Source organism: Scheffersomyces spartinae (genome assembly GCF_019049425.1).
Source record: "Scheffersomyces spartinae strain ARV_011 chromosome Unknown scaffold_12, whole genome shotgun sequence".
NCBI classification, from domain to species: domain Eukaryota; kingdom Fungi; phylum Ascomycota; class Pichiomycetes; order Serinales; family Debaryomycetaceae; genus Lizanozyma; species Lizanozyma spartinae.
Window position 1 is genome coordinate 4,944 of NW_025065059.1, and position 18,568 is coordinate 23,511.

The 18,568-nt window shown below is 36.9% G+C and overlaps 7 protein-coding genes and 1 non-coding gene across 8 annotated transcripts; 4 read left to right on the forward strand and 4 right to left on the reverse strand.

Annotated features, from left to right (window-relative positions):
- Window positions 1-339: 339 nt before the first annotated feature.
- KQ657_000704 (uncharacterized protein) lies at window positions 340-1,263 on the forward strand (the record flags this gene model as incomplete). The annotated part of the gene is made up of 1 exon (XM_043191535.1): window positions 340-1,263. One exon carries the CDS (start codon window positions 340-342, stop codon window positions 1,261-1,263), a length of 924 nt encoding a protein of 307 aa, XP_043048842.1.
- Window positions 1,264-3,447: 2,184 nt separating this feature from the next.
- Window positions 3,448-3,539, reverse strand: KQ657_000705. The gene has a single exon. It is a non-coding gene; the product is annotated as a tRNA-Lys (tRNA).
- Window positions 3,540-6,846: 3,307 nt separating this feature from the next.
- Window positions 6,847-8,294, forward strand: VPS23 (ubiquitin-binding ESCRT-I subunit protein; the record flags this gene model as incomplete). The annotated part of the gene is made up of 2 exons (XM_043191536.1): window positions 6,847-6,957; window positions 7,533-8,294. The coding sequence occupies 2 exons, from the start codon at window positions 6,847-6,849 to the stop codon at window positions 8,292-8,294; spliced, it is 873 nt and encodes a 290-aa protein (XP_043048843.1).
- A 193-nt stretch (window positions 8,295-8,487) lies between these two features.
- Window positions 8,488-9,897, forward strand: CBF5 (pseudouridine synthase; the record flags this gene model as incomplete). Its single annotated transcript, XM_043191537.1, has 1 exon — window positions 8,488-9,897. The coding sequence occupies one exon, from the start codon at window positions 8,488-8,490 to the stop codon at window positions 9,895-9,897; it is 1,410 nt and encodes a 469-aa protein (XP_043048844.1).
- A 171-nt stretch (window positions 9,898-10,068) lies between these two features.
- KQ657_000708 (uncharacterized protein) lies at window positions 10,069-12,798 on the reverse strand (the record flags this gene model as incomplete). The annotated part of the gene is made up of 1 exon (XM_043191538.1): window positions 10,069-12,798. One exon carries the CDS (start codon window positions 12,796-12,798, stop codon window positions 10,069-10,071), a length of 2,730 nt encoding a protein of 909 aa, XP_043048845.1.
- Window positions 12,799-13,035: 237 nt separating this feature from the next.
- Window positions 13,036-15,051, reverse strand: PEA2 (Pea2p; the record flags this gene model as incomplete). The annotated part of the gene is made up of 1 exon (XM_043191539.1): window positions 13,036-15,051. One exon carries the CDS (start codon window positions 15,049-15,051, stop codon window positions 13,036-13,038), a length of 2,016 nt encoding a protein of 671 aa, XP_043048846.1.
- Window positions 15,052-15,385: 334 nt separating this feature from the next.
- APN2 (DNA-(apurinic or apyrimidinic site) lyase) lies at window positions 15,386-17,602 on the forward strand (the record flags this gene model as incomplete). The annotated part of the gene is made up of 2 exons (XM_043191540.1): window positions 15,386-15,428; window positions 15,960-17,602. 2 exons carry the CDS (start codon window positions 15,386-15,388, stop codon window positions 17,600-17,602), a joined length of 1,686 nt encoding a protein of 561 aa, XP_043048847.1.
- A 125-nt stretch (window positions 17,603-17,727) lies between these two features.
- TBP1 (TATA-binding protein) lies at window positions 17,728-18,495 on the reverse strand (the record flags this gene model as incomplete). The annotated part of the gene is made up of 1 exon (XM_043191541.1): window positions 17,728-18,495. One exon carries the CDS (start codon window positions 18,493-18,495, stop codon window positions 17,728-17,730), a length of 768 nt encoding a protein of 255 aa, XP_043048848.1.
- Window positions 18,496-18,568: the final 73 nt, after the last annotated feature.

Below are 18,568 nucleotides of genomic sequence, written 5' to 3' on the forward strand. Positions count from 1 at the left end.
TTTGGTACTGATGCTGATTACCAAGCAGTAGAGTATCAGTTAAATGCTGGCTACACCAACGTTGGTGATCTTGATGTTGAACTATTGTGTTAGAGTGTTGAACTTGTTGAGGTATGCTGAACCATTTTGTTGAAAAAGAGGGATCGTGTAAGACACAATTATGTAATCTGTTGGTTGTAAGCAAATAGTCTACGGGCTATAAATAAGGCACCACCATAAGTCTCAGACTTAGAATAAAATTTTATGTAGAAAATAATCAACTCTGATTTATATAATACCGATAATATTATAAGACACACCTCAAGATAAGTATTACTCGTGATTAAACTTACTAACAATATGACTCGTATAGAAGATTTAGAACGTCTATTTCAACAGGTTATGAGCTCCTTTAAGCTTCCCGATGATTTTGTTATGCTAACTGATAGTAGCACGTATTTGCCATGGCGGAGAAGTCTTGAAAAGCCTCTTTGTACTAAGACGGCGTCCAGAAGTTTTGAAGCCTTTATCATTGCAGGTACTATTCCTGACTTTCCGGATGATCTTACTATTGTTGAGAAAGATAAGGTTTTTGAGACTCTTGAGCATATAGCTCATGATATTTTTATCAGTACTCTCTCAGATCCTATTTGTCAAAGTTTAACTCTTCATTCCGTTACAACATTCACCGCTGCTAACAAATTTATTTCTGAAAAATATGGGTTTCCTACTGTTTCTCACTTGATTAACTTCTATGATTCCTTGCACACAACGGATGATTATGCACTTACTTGCGCTGAGGTTAAACGCATTCATGAATGTTACTCCCCTGCTGAATTGGCTGTGATTTTTCTACTCTTGGCCCAACCTACTTCTATTCATCACGCCTTTGCCTCCCTGGTTCAAGCCCTTCCACCAATGATCGTCGATGGTGTCCCACGTCGCGCACCACTTACTTTTGATTTATTCCAGTCGGTATGTGCGTCTGAAGCTATGAGAGAACCAAAAGTATTGTCCACTGAAATGACTCTTGCTACCTTCAACAACAGACGACCATTTCGTGCAGGTACCAAAAGACGATTTTCGTCACGCAAGTTTATCTGCTACAACTGTGGTAAACCGGGCCATGGTATTCCTGAGTGTCAACAACAACTTCAAAAACCCTTTCGATTTGCTCCTAAGAATAAGTATGTTAAACATACTGATGGACACCCAAATTCCGCTTCGCGTTCTTCTGACGCCGCCTATTTAGCTGATTCTCAATACATGTCTTCAAGAACCTAACAAATTACGCATTAACAAATCTAACGGTTGCAAAATAATCATTATATGTAGGACAAATAATAATACTTAGAGAAAACCGATAAGATCGAGGTGAGAATACTAGAGAAAATAATAACAGCAGATACCTAGTTAGAGGTGAATTTAACACGGACTCATTTTTCTCCAAACTGTTGCAAAGAATCGAGTGAAGTATTTGGGTCACAAATATACCACCATGTTCTACCCTTTCAGAGAAAATTGTTTAGAAATTGTTTAATTATATGACATTATTCCACATTAATAATTTTTGACTAAAATTTTGCAGGATATTTATTATTGAAACTGGTTTTACAACGATTACTGTCAATTATTATGCAAACCAGTCTCTGCAAATACAACTCGATCCAGGAAAAAGTGAATATACTATTTATATACAGCATGAATATGTAAATTATAATATCTTACTTCATTTTTTGTAAATAAAGTAAGATATTCATTAGGAAAAGGTTTGTAATCGATATTATTCTTGTGCAGTAGTTTGACTCTTCACCCATAGGTGGTGAGGTATCTAAAGTCGTGTGTTTCCCAATGATCCTGGATAAGGAATCTCGGCTTTTATCACTGGTAATAAGTTACTAATAATTCAATTATTGTACGGATTGGTTCGAGTATCATGTGTAATATTACTATCTAATATTGCTTGGTGTTTTAGCTTGATTAATATTGAAGTTCAATTGTCGCTCTTTATGGTGTCCAGTACCTTGTTAGCACTAGCTTCAATCAAGTCACTCATTCTGAGACTTCCTTCAAAGACCCTTCATATATGAACGTTCAAATTCATTCAATCTCTAATAGCCAAACTAAAAACTTTTTCTCACTTTTAAGCAGTGCTTATTTTAATACCTTTTAGTAAACAATATATTCTGATGAGATTTTAAAGTTTACAATCGTACATTCAATATTCATCATCAATAGGAAGACCTTAAGGTTATGACTACAAAATCCGTCATATAGAAAAGTAAGCGATAATATAACTCCCACCTCATCGGTGTAATAAACACACCCATAAAGGTTTCCGAAATATAGCTGTCATCCTCGAGAGAAGTTCATTCCCCTTTTGTGGAATTAGATCTTCTTCGATTATTTCAGGAAGGGTCTCCTCTTCATCCCCATACAACTGAATCGAAAGCTTTATCTGATTGGGCAAAGTTATCTTCTCCATGATCGAGGCATGGAAAATAAGGGGGAAGCTTTTTCAAGGCACCATCATTCTCAAAAATCTCTTCTCAGTGATAATCCAAAGGATTCCCCATAGTAACAGGTAATTCAAGGGTAAATAGTAAACTATTCGTATGTAATTGTTGTATTATTAGAAAAAAAGATTGATAACACCTGGAAAAACCAGGTGAGGTAGTAAAAAAAAGCTGGCAGTCCTACGAAGCTATTAAAATAAGAGAAATACTTAACAAAGAATATGTTCCTCTTTTAACTTTAATATTAGGCAATAATATTAAAACTTGTGATTATAAAGATATGGAAGACCTATTGAAAGATTATATTTGAGTAATATAGCGAAGTCATAGATACTATTGTTAAAGAATTAAAAGTTCAATCTTTAGTTCTAAGTAGGTAACCGCTACAGGATCTTTTTGGTATTTTGTTTTCTAAAGTAGCGGGTGCGTCAATAATTGTGGTGTTTGGAGCCATTTACTATTGGCAATCGGTAGGTGACACTAATGGTTTAGTTAATATACAGACTGATTCGAGTATCACATGTACTATAACTATATAATAGTACCTAGTGGTTAGCTTTATCTATCCTACTTTCGAATGTATACTAAGGTATATAGAAGCGTCTAAAATTTCTATTATAACATTCCTTTTAAGTACTAGACATTTACTTTGGAAGCACAATTTACACTGCTGTGAATTATAGAAACCAGTCTCAGTAGCTGAATTTGTGGTAAGTCTCTTTAAAAATATATAATTCATTGCACATTCACCTATTCCTTTAACTTTCCCCACATATGCATAGGAGTCGCAAAATGCGCATAATACTTGATATTTCAGAAGGATAAAAAGGTAACGGTAAGCCCCATACTAGGGTCGATTCCGCAACCTTTAGATCCTCTTGTACAAGGGAGTAGCACTACCATATAGAAGTAAATTCAGACAAAAATAATGGTGAACGAGGTCCGAGTGTTAAGCCCGACGCGGGGGTCGAACCCGCAACCTTTTGATCGCTTCTCTTGTACAAGACTAAGAGTCAAACGCTCTACCGATTGAGCTAGCCAGGCTCGCTCATGTGAAAAAAATGTCCCTAAACTACATTATCGCTTTGAGCTGAGAAATATTTTTATGCACTTCTATAGTAAATCGTATCGATTTCTAGGTTGATTATTTGATAACCAAAGTACACCAGCCACCTCAAAAATTTATATAACAACTTATAAATAGATCTCCTCTTGTGCATATTATTGGTTGTAATATTGTCCCTTTTTTCAAACAAAATTAGTTATAACGTATGAGATAACGCTTCGTTCACATGTCTTCCATTGGGTATTTAAAGTTATTACCTCTTATAAAATTAAATAACCACTAACGCAGAATCCTAGTTATTATATAATAAACCAAATGATATTTTAGTACACTACTAGAAGTGGTGTAAGTATAAAATAACAATGTGGTATATTTTGTACGTAAAATGTTTCTTTTGCATGAAAAACTTCTCTAATTTGAAAATATAATGCGAATTCGTTATAATATTCTATGTGATCAAAAAGATGTTAGGGTCTCAATACATTATCCTTAGCATAGAAAGTTTTAAAAATAAGAACAAACTCTAAATTGTTTAAAAAAACCGTCAAATCTGTCAAGACGTAAAATTCACATTATTAGCATACGATCTATAAAATAACTCGAAGTTATTGTCGCCTTAACTTGCAAATCTTTAAAAAAGCCCAAACCTTCCGCAATTGACTTTTTTTTGGATCCTAGAAGATTAAGAGATCATTCAAGTCAATCTACTTCAGTATGATAAAAGTGGCTGATTCTGCGTTTAGTATTTCTTTAATATCCACTTTTATTTGAATGGCTTTAGGCATTTTACCTGAATCGCCTTCTTTCTGTCTCATTCCTTGTTTCAATTCCAGTGAATGTTAAAACTATCTGAAGGTTTGACTTTTCTTTGACTTAATTTCACTAAAGTAGGTGACATAAAGCTTCAAATGTGTTTAGGATGAAGCTAAGGCTCATGTACCCTACTGGTGAAGCAAAATAACATTTAGGAATAACACTAGAATAATAGCTGGAAGCTTCGACAATTATAGTTTATCCGAGTTACAAAAAGGCGACGAAGCTCTTCAAAATATTTATTGCCCGACTTGAGATCGATATTTCATCAAGCCAAGATAATCAACTATAAATATGAAGCTTGATGAAGTAGAGCAACGGCGCATATAATCAAGCGATAAAAAATAATTACCTGATATATACAAGTTGACTGAGACAATGGCTATTCTTCAGCTGTTTAAGAGTAAGAGTAAACAAATTCTTTAAATGTAATTCATCGAAGAATTTTGACGAGGAATTGCTAAGTATTTCACCAAAAGCATAGACTCACTTTTTTAGATTGCCTGAGGGTATCAGCTTCGGTAAGCATACCACGTCGATATTTTAGTTGGTCTAGTTCAAAAGTCTATATAATACATCGAATGATAAACTAAAAGTTTTACACGGTCGAGGGTTACTTCATTGGTTAAAGTTTAAAGGCAGCCCTTCATGTCTCAGCACTCAAATACAACGAGGTTTAGAATACAATGCATCTACATCAAATTAAAAAATATAGTGAGGGTGGATCAGACTAGCACACATAATATGTGGTTGCCACACAAGGATACACACCCAGCCACACGATCCCTCTAATAAAACAACAACTGATGTATCAAAAGGCGTTGAAGTTCCATCATTGGGCTTTTTCTTCTCCATAACCAGAACCCAGAAATCTATGGTTGAGTAAAGAAATTGGGGCAGAAACAGGAGTGCATCAACTTTGAAAATTGTCTACAAAATAACAGAAAAGACTTTATAAGGATAGCCTGTGTATTAAATATAAACAACAGCACCTAATGGAATTGAAGATGTCAATTACGGAGAAAAGAAAAGAGTAAGAAAGAAAGAAAATGTATTGGGAGAAAAATAAATGGAAAAATGTGAACCACGAAAATTTCAAAACCAAACCTGTATATTGGAAGGGCATTACCCGGACATACTATCAGGTTTATAGTACATCCAGATAGTATAATGGAGGTAAGTTCCCAATTCAAAACGATACCAAGGTGAACAAGAGTTCATCTTTGGAATCAAATATTGAGTCATTTATTGACTGTGATCACCAGAGTCATTGCTCAATTGAAAAGACCGTTTTACAATACACAATAAATCATGGATAACACCAAGATAACCACCACTTTCTTCAAATATACTTTGATGCAACAAATATAATCCAGGAAAAAAGTTTTTTAATTTATAATAATGTAGGCAACAAAGTAAAGTATAAAATATTTAAGGAAGTGTGTGATTGCTTCGATCTCATTGAGCTTTCAACGACAAATCTCGATTAAAAAGTGCAACTGCAATGAGACCCAATAACATGAATAGACAGCTAGATTATGATCCAATATGGTCTTTAAATAACCAATTCTTAAATTAGTTCTCTGGTCTCAAATCTGAACGTCTGGGAGCCTCCAAAGGATGTAACTGGGCCAAGTATGTAATTGCCCACATCAAGTAACACATTGCAAGCCCAAGAATAAACGAAGACCGCCAAACCGTACGGTTTTCAACTGGGGCAAATATCCAGAACAAAGTAGAAGCACCCACCACGAGTATAAGGGCAAAGATAATGGTGTATCTGTGTAATGTTAGTACATGTCATAAACAGAAGACATACTTTAAAGTCATCATGCCCAATCATTGAGGAGATTGAATGTTATGGAAAGCTCTTATATACATACCCACTCATATTCTCTCTACCTGTTTATTATCGTCTGCAACCTTCAACGTGTACGTAGACCAAAGAGTTTCCTTCATTTCATTATCAACAATTTTTTGGAGTACGTCCCCGACAAACGCCTGCACAGAAAGGCCCTCACCCAGTGCGATAAAACCCACAGAGAAGTTGGGGGTAACCACACAGATCAAAGTTCTTGGAGTTCAAAATAGCATAGCATAGCATAGCATAGCATAGAATATCATCGACAGAAATGCTGCAGTCGATACAAGATCTTCCGACGGAGATAAGCAATTGGCTCTATAATGTGATCCAACCGCTGTATGTTAACAAGCAAATAGTCTATACTCATGTCTATCAATTCCTCCAAGTGTACATAAGACATCAGTTCAAGGTTCGAACGTCGGTGTATACGTCTAGCGAGACAGGAGTATCGCAATTGCTCCTCCAAATTAGTGGCGATTTGAATGTTGGCAATGGCCAGATCGTACCGTTGGATATCTGGGTTCCTTTCAAATACCCATATGGCGAAGTTCCCATTGTACATGTGAGACAGCGTGAGAACGGAGCAGCTCGTATCAAGGCAGGTAATCATGTTGACAGTCAGGGAAAGTTTTACCATCCATTTCTTGTTACGTGGTTTCAAAAGTGTGTACAAAGTGATGCCTCATCCATTACAAGATACAACCTTCTTGAACTTGCAAGTGTATTAAGGGAAGCCTTTCTGAAAGAGTTCCCTTTGGTTACCGTACCGTTACGGTTTGGTACAACAGTTAATACCACAAGTCAACCACCACCTTTACCCAAGAAACCAGTAAAACATTCAGAAGGTGGTAGGGAATTTGTTTCTCCTACACCTACGGGTCCCCCATTACCATCTAAAATACCATTCGACCAAAATAGTAACAACATTCCTTTGAGGTACCAAGGACCCTTACCCTTACCTTCTCTGCAAACGGAAAGCTATAAATCATCCTCAAACCCATCTACGCCAATTTTGGTGAACCATAGTCGTCAACAATGCTACCAGTATTATGAACAACCTTCACAATTTCAACAGCAGCAGCAACAACAGCAGCAGCAACAACAGCAGCAGCAACAACAGCAGCAGCAACAACAGCAGCAGCAGAAATCTCAACAGATGCCCCAACAGCAATATCAACTGCAACTGTCCCAACAGCAATACCAACAGCAACAACCCAAACAGCAATATCAACAGAAACAGCAACTACTGCCACAGCACCAACATCAACCACAATCACCCCTACAACAGCAACAGAGTATTTCCCATGTTTCTTCTGGTTCTCCATTCAAAAAGTCATTCAAATTTGCTCCTAATGCTCTCCAACAACCCCAACCAGAGTATCCTCTTGCAGCAGAAAACATTCAATCTCCACCTGATGCCATATACTCTGAGCCACAAGACTTAATGGATAATATAGAACTGTCTTATCTGACTGCCAACCACACGCTGAACCACATGGCGCAACTGTCCACGGATTACGAAACGGCAATGGGTAATATAGAGGATAACATCAACAAATACCTTCAAGGAGAACTAAAGGATACTATGGTACGGAAAATTGATCAGAATTGTATGAAGGTAAATGCTTTATATGATCAACTAACGTTTTATCACAAACAAGCACAAGCTAATAGCAATAAATTGGCAGAACACAAGGATTATCTTGGTTCACAAGTTGAAAAAATCTCCCAACTTAATGCTAAACTTGTTGAGTTGGAGAAGAAACAAGAACCAAGAAAGATATATGTCTCAGAAACTTCAGCTTTTGATCTTGACAAAATAGCGATGCCTGATCTGGCACTTGTTTCTCAGCTTTACAATACAGTAGCGGATATTAGAGCTACTAAGGACGTCATTAATGCTATTAGCGGTACTTTCTCTTCGGAGCCTGAATTTATTAGTGACTCAAACTTGGATTCATGCGTCAAAGCTGTTCGGGGTCTCGGAAGAGAATTATTTTGGCAAGAATTAACCAAAAACCATATAGCTACCATTATGGGACTAATAACCGAGTAAATAAATAGTACTATTGTGACATTTGCTGATAAGAAGCGACATTTCATTTTTTTTTGGCACCATCTTTCATCTTTCTCAAAATGTCGTGCCATCTCATCGAAACTTTTCACTGTGAAAAATTTTGAAATATACACCTTCATCTTACCGAAGAAAGTCATCGTAATACAGAAGGGCATTTTATTCACTATAAAAGATGTCAGACGATTACGTTATTAAGCCAGAGAACGTGGTACCTGCCAATGACACCTCATCATGGCCCTTGTTATTGAAGAACTACGACAAGTTGTTGGTTAGAAGTGGACATTACACTCCCATCCCAGCTGGTTCTACTCCCTTAAAGAGAGACTTAAAGTCTTACATTTCCTCTGGTATTATCAACTTGGACAAGCCATCCAACCCTTCTTCCCATGAAGTTGTTGCTTGGATCAAGCGTATCCTTCGTGTTGAGAAAACCGGTCACTCTGGTACCTTGGATCCAAAGGTTACCGGTTGTTTGATTGTTTGTATCGACAGAGCCACCAGATTGGTCAAGTCTCAACAAGGTGCTGGTAAGGAGTATGTTTGTATTGTCAGATTGCATGACAAGCTTGAAGATGAAAAGGACATGGGAAGATCATTAGAAAACTTGACTGGTGCTCTTTTCCAAAGACCTCCATTGATCTCAGCTGTCAAGAGACAATTGAGAGTTCGTACTATTTATGACTCTAACTTGATTGAGTTTGACAACAACAGAGGTTTGGGTGTTTTCTGGGCCTCTTGTGAAGCTGGTACTTATATGAGAACTTTATGTGTCCATTTGGGTATGCTTTTGGGTGTTGGTGGTCACATGCAAGAATTGAGAAGAGTTAGATCCGGTGCTTTGTCTGAAAATGATAACATGGTTACCTTGCACGATGTCTTGGATGCACAATATGTTTATGATAACACTAGAGATGAATCATATTTGAGAAAGATCATCAAGCCATTGGAAACTTTATTGGTTGGTTATAAGAGAATTGTGGTCAAGGATTCTGCCGTCAACTCTGTTTGTTACGGTGCCAAATTGATGATTCCAGGTTTGTTGCGTTATGAAGAAGGCATTGAATTGTATGATGAGGTTGTGTTGATGACCACCAAGGGTGAGGCTATTGCAATTGGTGTTGCCCAAATGACCACTGTTGATTTGCAATCTTGTGACCACGGTGTTGTTGCCAAGGTCAAGAGATGTATCATGGAAAGAGACACATACCCAAGAAGATGGGGTTTGGGTCCAGTTGCCACCAAGAAGAAGCAAATGAAGGCTGACGGTAAGTTGGATAAGTTTGGTAGAGCCAACGAAAACACTCCAGAAGATTGGAAAACATCCTATAAGGATCACAGTGACGAACCAGCTCCTCCAGTGCCACAAGAAAAGTTGGTTGCCCCAGAAATCCAATTGCCCAAGAAACTGTTGATTGAAGAAATTGACATTGACGTTGACACCGATACCAAGTCATCAGAAAAGAAGGAAAAGAAGGAGAAGAAGGAAAAGAAGGAAAAGAAGGAGAAGAAGGAAAAGAAGAGAAAGCACGATGAAGACGAAGACAAGTCTGAAAAGAAGAAGAAGAAGTCCAAGAAGGATTAAAGCATGGATGATTCAATGAACTAAATTTCCTCACTCTGGAAAGCATTAAAGCATATGTTGTAGTTTTTTTTTATATCTTTCATTCACTGAAGTCTGGGTTTACCCATTCATGATTTCAAGAATATCACATCTGTATATCTAGTTTAACATTTGATAATTTAACTCGTTTTATTAGTCGTTTCCATCAAAGAAGCTTTCTATAATCTCACGCCTTGAATTGAAAGTCTTTTCCAAATCACTAAGATAATTTTGGTATTCCTCAAGTCCTTTCTTGTTCCCCGTGCTTTCACAATCAATGATAAGCTCTTTTAGTATGAAGATCAATACTAATTGGCTTCCCTCTGTAGGAAGAAGATCTTTCAGGTTTAATACTTCTTTGCATTTAAGTAGATATGCTTGCTTCTGATTGACACTTGTACTGAATCGCAATTGCAAATAGAGCACAAGAATATCCAAATATGTATAATTTGTTCGATGGAATTTCATTAATGCCTTCAGTAACGACGGATCTGGTACAGTTTCCCGTTGAAGTACTATCAGAAGAACTTGGTGCGTCATTTGCAATAAGGGGTTGCCGTTTAAAATCATAGTTTCAACAACACCATTGGGTTCTTCCTCCTTTTTAGCAACTCCAATGTTCAAATCCTTGTTCAACATTGTAAAAATCTTATAGCACTTATTAATTTTATCAAAGGAGCCCGTTTTTGTATAGCGATTCAACTCATATTGATTGAGAACCATTAGATGGATTGTAGAGTATATGAAAACTTCATTCATTTCTCCTAAAGGCTGAATGTTGGTACATCCTATTCCCAAACTCAATTCTAATAGAGAAATAGATTTGTAATTATCGTTCACGGTTTCTTCACTATTAAATGATGACGAACCATTACGAGCTTTCAAAAAGTAATACTTGGAAGCCCCAAAATCTCCATGCAGATGATAATATACTCCGAATAAATAAAAGATCTTGGGGATCAATACCTTGTAAATGTGTAATTCTTCCTCTGAAAACTTCCCATTGTTATATTTGAGCATAAAGGAGTTTAACTCATCAATATGAGCGAAATCATTGTTCAAGAATCTTTCCCAAACTTGGTAATAATTGATGTTATACATAATATAATTGTACCGAATTAGCAAACGACTCGAATGGACCAAAGATATACCCACATCAGAATCAAGTAATTGCAGTTTAATTTTATCAACCAAGTCTAATGCATTTTTGAAGAACGGAGTTGGTTGTCTGAATGATAACAGCATAACTCCGCAAAGATAATAAGTCAAAAGAATGTATTCCATAGGTGAAAGCCATTGGACATTGTATGAGAACTCACCACCTACCAGAAGTTGACCATCGATATCAACAGGCAACAGAATTGAGAAAGTACCGTCGTGGTTCCATCCATTAAACATCAGTGGTTGATTCACACTGGTCATCATCGTGCTAGCATGAGGTAGTAAATCTTTAGTATTGTTCAATTGGATCAAACAATGTAACTTTAAAAGATCTCTCATAGCAATTAATTGAGGAGGTAAGTTATCAAGTAGTAGTAGTTGATCGATTTCAGTTAAATTCGAAAATGCAATTTTAGTAGAGCCTCTGAATAGATTTAGGCTAACGAGATAAAGCATACAAAGACACTTGGTACTTGAATCCAAAGCTTCATCTTTAACTATAGTTTGTAATATTGCAATACCTGTTTTAGGGTTTTCAAGTAACATATTTTGCACTTTTTTAAGTTTAAAAAGGTTTGAAAAGCAATCAAACTTTAGTTGGGTATAAAAAGAAATCTTATCGTTAATATAATTGTTTAAAACCTTTGGATGTTTAGGATTTAAGATATCTGTAAGATAAAACTCCCCTACAAATTGTAGTAATAAAAGCTTATTTCGGGATGCAGTGGCTATTGACTTATGAATGCATTCTTCAGCCAATTCTCGGTTATTTGTCTCGGTGACGTATATTTTGGCTAATTTATAATTCAATAACAGTTCCCAATAGGGAGTTAATACATGATGATACTTTTCAAGAAGCAATCTAAGGCATACTATTGCCAATTGTACTAACCTATAATATTCATCAATGCCGTTCTGAGACAAGGATTCACGAGATCTTTGTAAGAAGTGATCCGAGAGAAGAATGTATGAATGAATTAGCAACTCATTCTTTGTGAGTGGATTTATCTTGTCTGTTGAACCTTCATAATAAGCGCTTTGGAAAGTATCTAATGGAATAAACGGAATATGGTGATCATTTGGATCAATTGGGAAATCACTTGGAATTCTCGAAGGACCATCACTCAGTATCAGTAGTAAATTTGTATTCTTTATGGGAGATGAAGAAGAACCCACAATCATGTTCAGTTTCATATTCAAATTTAAGGTACTTTTGCCTTGGACTTTGCTGTGAAGTTTATCTGCTGTTCTAACAGGACTACTTATTGTAGTATCTATTTCCGAGCAGTCACTGGAAAACATGACAGTCCTACGGTTGACATCCACCTTCTGGGTTGGAACAGCTGACCGCACCATTTTTTGGATCCGATTAGTAGTGACCTTAGTGGAAGGTTTTCTCATATTAGTTGTATTAGCAGTGTGATCAGTAACATTATGATCAATAATATTATGAGCAGTAATATCACCACTACCATTCTGCCTGGCAGTATCATTATTCTGCAGAAGGTTATCTTCTACACCTTTTAAAGCACTGGTGTTCTCACTAAGCTTATCCTCGTCATGGCGTTCAGGACGAACAGGACTACTTGGTAATTCTATGGAGGAGTTGTCATTGGTAGGTTCAGCTTCATTGGCAATATGTTTCTCCTGTCTCTGTTCCAGGAAATCAAAGTAATACTTGGTTTTGCTTTTTGGTCTAGCACTTCGCCTTACGCCACTCATATAGTTGTTGTTGTGATGATAACAGTAGTGGTTTAGAGTGTAGCTTAAATACTAACGCGATGATATTTGCAGCATCACTACAAATACACGATAGCGCACCTCACTGGTAGCGCACAAAATTGGAGGAGTGTAGCTGCATTAGTCTAAGTAACGAGTATTGGTAATAGTTTATATATATTAAAATAGTACAAATAAGAACATACAGTAACCATACAACATTGAACATAGCAATAATCTTCAGCGTTTATCTAATTCTTCTTGAAGTTGTCGTCTTAATAGTCTTTCTTGACTCAATTCTAATTCATATTGATCTTGCATATCACTAACGATCTTTCTGAATTCTTTACGAAGAATTCCACTAGAAAGTGAAGCTCCTGCTAACTGCTGACCACCTACGGGTGAAACAGAACCATCATTGGACCGTACTGATCCAAGATCATCCACAGATTGCAGTTGAACAACATTTAAAGATGGCAGTGGTAAGTTGGATGGTGGTTGACTATTATTATCGATTTTTTCAATTTTAAGTTGATTTAATTCTTTTCTTAGTCTTGAAATCTCTTGATCTTTCACAACCAATTCAACACTTGGACCTAAAAGTGAACTTGTAGATGCAGAAGTAGAAATCGATTTTTTACCACTATCACCCTGGAACCCATTTGAAGCAGTTAGATTATGCAGGTATTTTGATTTCTGAAGATCCCGTTCCAAGCTTATCAATTTACGACGGTATTCTTGAATTGTCTTATGAGAAGATTCTCGTTCGTATTCATATTCTTTGGTTAGATACTCATGGGAAAACCGTAAATCATTCAATGCTGTTTTCAAATCAGTAATAACCTTATTATTTGTCTCATTACCTGTTGTAGCTGGAGGTGTGGGAAGTTGTTTTGCTTGTGCTTGTGCTTGTGTTTGTGCTTGTTGGGTCAAAATAGCCTCAAAGCATTGTTGAGCCCATTCAAGCAGTTGTGGAAGTGTAGAATCTGCGCCCTTAGGTGGTGAAGGTAATGTAAAACTATGCTGTGCTGCAACCAGAGCAATATAACTCAACAAATTATCTACCAGACGATCATTCTGTTGTTTCTGTAATTGTTGTTGTTGTTGGTGTCTTCTCAATGGAGATCCAAAGTAGAGATTGGAAGCAGTAGTAGGAGTTGTACCTGCTGAAGGTTGAGTAGTTATAGTTCTTGTTGATGATTTAATAGGAGATTCATCAGAAAAATTATTCACAGGGACACTTGAAGATTTTTCATCAAATGATTTATATGATTGAGCTGATGTTAACCCACCATCATATATATTAGAATGGCCTCTTTCATCCATCGAAATACTTCCAGAGTGTGAAGCCGAAGAGAGATTGATATCTTCCATATATCCCAATAGAAGACATGCTAAATTATGGTTGTTCAATTTATTAACTAGAGTTTCCAATTCTTGATCGACTTTAGTTAATTCAGTTTGTAATTTGTAATTAGCCTTGATGACTTTTGTAAGAAGCCCTGGTTCGTGGAATGGGATGGACGATGATGATGATGATGAATTAGAAGGATGCAAGATCATATCATTAATGAATTCATGAGAAATATTAATCTTGGAGAAAAGATATTCTTTCAATTCCTTTTTATCCTCAATCAACAGTTTTAATGACTTGACCAAATGGAAAGGTAAGATTGAACTTCGGTTGATGTTTGAGACATCAAAAATAGCATTCTCCATCAACACTTTGAAATTAAGATAATTTGGTTTACTAGATGCTTGCGCAATGAATGCCTCAATAGAGACATCATCTTCTTTCAACGGCACTTTCGTAGAATGGTTTATTGTTGTATCATTAGTAGTATTCATATGCGAGGAAGAAACCTCCGTATCAGATGAAGAAGTAGATTCATCAAACGATGGAGAATCAGAAAGACCAGGTAAACTAGTCTCGGGATCGAAGGCCAAATTACCTGTATCTATACTAGCTTGAAGATAACCATTTAGAACATTGGATGAGTGCAATATGGGATGTGCACCACTTCCACCACCACTAACCCCAACAGAACCATCCGATCCGGATAGAGGCCCAGACTCTTGGCCAACAGAGTTGACTCCATCATCGAGTGCTTTATTCTTCTCAAGACGTTCTAGTTTGTGATGTTGTTGCAATTGGAATTTAAGCAAATCCGAAGTGGTGTTGGGTAAATTATAATTTACAGGGTGGGACATTTTGAACGGGCTAGAATCCGCAAACTGTTCCGAATCGAGCAACATGATTGGACTGGGTAGGAACTTTCTAAGACTTAACAACTGATTAAATGAATGACCGAATTGGATTGAATGTGATAGGTATTAAGGTTTCTACGAACGTTATGGGAAAAGATTGTGGCATAAATTTAATCTAACATTTCAATTTGATAGTGCTAACACTGGTGGGTGACACAATAAAAAATTAACAGTACGATATACACAAAAACACGCGACTTAACCCCATCAATGCACGCTACCATACAGCTACCCTATAGATGAAATTATTTCCTATCCCTTTATTTCATTTCATTCTGATTTCCTTAGCATTGAAGAGAGACGCGTTTTGTCCAATAGATTAATGAACGTCGGTGCAGACCATGTTCCATCTACTTCTAAAGACGGTAATGGTGGAATGCCAGTAATGATGAATGTACCATTATATACGATTTGTATGAGTGTAATCACGATGGAACGTATATCTTATTTTTTTTTTCGTGTGGGCTGGTCGGGTTGCTCTTCAAGATCTTTTAGTGATGTTTACATTCTCTGATGAAGCTTCAGGATTAGCAAGATAAGTTTGTGCGATAGTCAAAAGGTTACCCGGACATATAGCGGAAATCAAATAGGTGCAACTAACATATATGGGGTTTTGATATGTGCATGTTGATATGTGCATGTTGATATGTGCATGTTGATAAGTGTATGTCTATATGTACGTCTGTATGTACGTCTGTATGTACGTCTGTATGTATGTCTGTATGTATGACTGCCTCAGTGCCTGCCTGCCTTCTGCCCTTCTTCTAGCTGCTGCCTCATACCACTTCCTATTTCGGTAAATCAGAACATATTTTTCGGGTAAGCACTTTTCACTGCAAACCGCTCCATTTTCTTCTTGATCCGCAATGACTTTTTTATGGCTACTTCTTCAATAGAACCATCGGAGCAACAATCTGCAGCAGCTCGTATAGATATAAAAGATGCAAATGCTGTTCGTTTCGTAACCTTCAATGTTAATGGTATAAAGACACTCTATAGTTACTACCCTTGGACTAATTGTCTGAACAACTTGGATAATGTACTCCATCATATAGACGGTGACATAGTCACATTGCAAGAACTTAAGCTTTCTCAAATAGAAAAACTGTTGAGTTCAGATTACTGGAGTTTTGTCTCACTCCCGAAATATAAGAAAGGTTATTCTGGAGTAGGATTGTTTGTCAAAAAGTCCCTTGGTGTACCGGTTGTTAAAGCTGAAGAGGGAATCACTGGCCATTTACGTCTTTCAGGTGGTGGCAAAAAGTTCCGTGAAAGACCACAACAATGTTGTATTGGTGCTTATCCACTGGTATTAGATGATGACAGATACTTGGAACTTGATAATGAGGGTAGATGTATAATGGTAGAATTAGCGAATGGGTGTGTGGTCATTGCTGTATATTGTCCTGCCAATTCCATGGGAACAGAAGAAGGTGAGAAGTTCCGGATGGAATATTTGACTTGCTTGTTTGAAAGATGCCATGCATTGATACAATTGGGGAAACTGGTGGTTTTAATGGGTGATATTAATGTTTGTCTTGATTTGATAGATCATGCAGAATCTCTTTCCATGACAGTCAAGAACAATAATAGCAAAAATGATTCACCAACTTTTGAGTTGGACTTCCTTCAACCGTGTCTTGAATTCAAATCTTCAACAAAGGCTAGAGAACTTCTTAACAACTACGTGATTCCTGCTCCACAATTCCAGGCCCATTACTCTAAACCTACTCAATGTCTATTTGATACCACTAGAGTTCATATAGGCCGCAAGAGAAACGTTTATACTGTTTGGAACACCTTAACGGGTGCCCGACAATTAAACTATGGGTCTAGAATTGATTTGATTCTTTCTTCACTGGCTAGTTGGCCCATTTCTAATGCTGGGATCTGGCCCTTCTTAATGGGTTCAGATCATTGTCCTCTTTTCACCGACTTTGAGTGGCCGCAAGCATCTTATACCCAAGATAATAACAATAAGTCGTGGTTGGATGTGGAGATGAATAAATACTACAATATTTCCCGTCATCAAGATATCACATCTTTGTTTGGTAGTAGGAAAAGAGTAGCTCCAACAACAACAATAAGTACTGAAACAGTTGATACCCAACAAAAAAGGTCTAAATTGGTGTATGTTAGCCGAAAGAAACAAAATGGTACTCAACTTTCAATTGGAAGTTTTCTTTCAAAGTCAGACACTCCTTCAAAAGCAACAGCATCCTCGTCATCATCATCATCATCATCATCATCATCAATGACTAATGATATTCCTTTTATTCAATCCTCTCCTTTGTTTGTGGGAACAACAGAAGGGGAAGCCAAAACCACTATAAACTCAATCACGAAGATAAGTGACGCGCTTCTAGGTAAGCCACCCAATTGCAATCATGGACTCAGTTGTCAACTACGCACTAGTCTCTCAAATCCTAAAACAAGAGGTAAAAAGTTCTGGTGCTGTCCAAAGAAAGTTAGAAACGTTCTGAACTCATCAGAGTTGGGTGAGTATCAGTGCTCATTCTTCCAGTGGGTATCAAAGTAACGATGTTGATTTTTATTTTACATGATCTATATGGTACAAAGTATGTGATGGTATATTATTAATGTGGGCATGATATTCATATATGTTGTTGTTGTTGTTATTGGTAAGAAAGTCTCTTGTCGGTTTTAAGATTTACGGAATTCACTCAACACAGGGTAAATGGCTTCAAACGCTGCATAAATCTCTTCACGTTGTTTGGCACCAGTTAACACAATCTTTCCGGAAACAAAAATCAATAACACAATCTTTGGTTTCACCATTCTATAAATCAAACCAGGGAACAATTCAGGTTCATACGAAGAGAAATTACCATGGCTAAATGCTAAACCTTCTAAACGGATAGGAAATTTGACATCACATGAACCAACAATGTTCTGAATCTTAAAATCTGTGAACTTGGCATTGAAACCCAATTTTTGAATAATACGAGCATACTTTCTTGAAGCCAATTTGGAATCGTCTTCCAGCTTGGCACCAGTGACAACCATCTTACCACTGGCAAAAATTAATGCTGTTGTCTTAGGATCTCTGATTCTCATAATCACAGCAGCAAAACGCTTGGGATTATATTCGGCATTACGGGCATGCAATGCAATTGTTTTCAAATCCAATCGACAATCCAAGTTAACTGTGGCAACAATATTCTGTAACGTTGGCACGATACCAGATATTCCACCATCATCGTCTCCTTGTGTGGGTTCGTCAATGTCATTCTTCACATCAATCTCCTTGTATTCACCATCATCGCCAGTTGATTCCTTGAAGCTTGCGAAATTGCTTTCCTCCTTGACTTGATCCTTCAAGTTCTTAGGCAATAAAATTGAGTCTGGACGGGTGAGTTCCTTCGCTTGTCGAGGGTTGGTTGGGTTGATTGGTAAATTCAATGAATCCATAATGATATTTGACTTTTATGTGACTTGTGGATTTGGAAATTGAAATTGAACTGCCTTGCTTTAAATCTCTGAA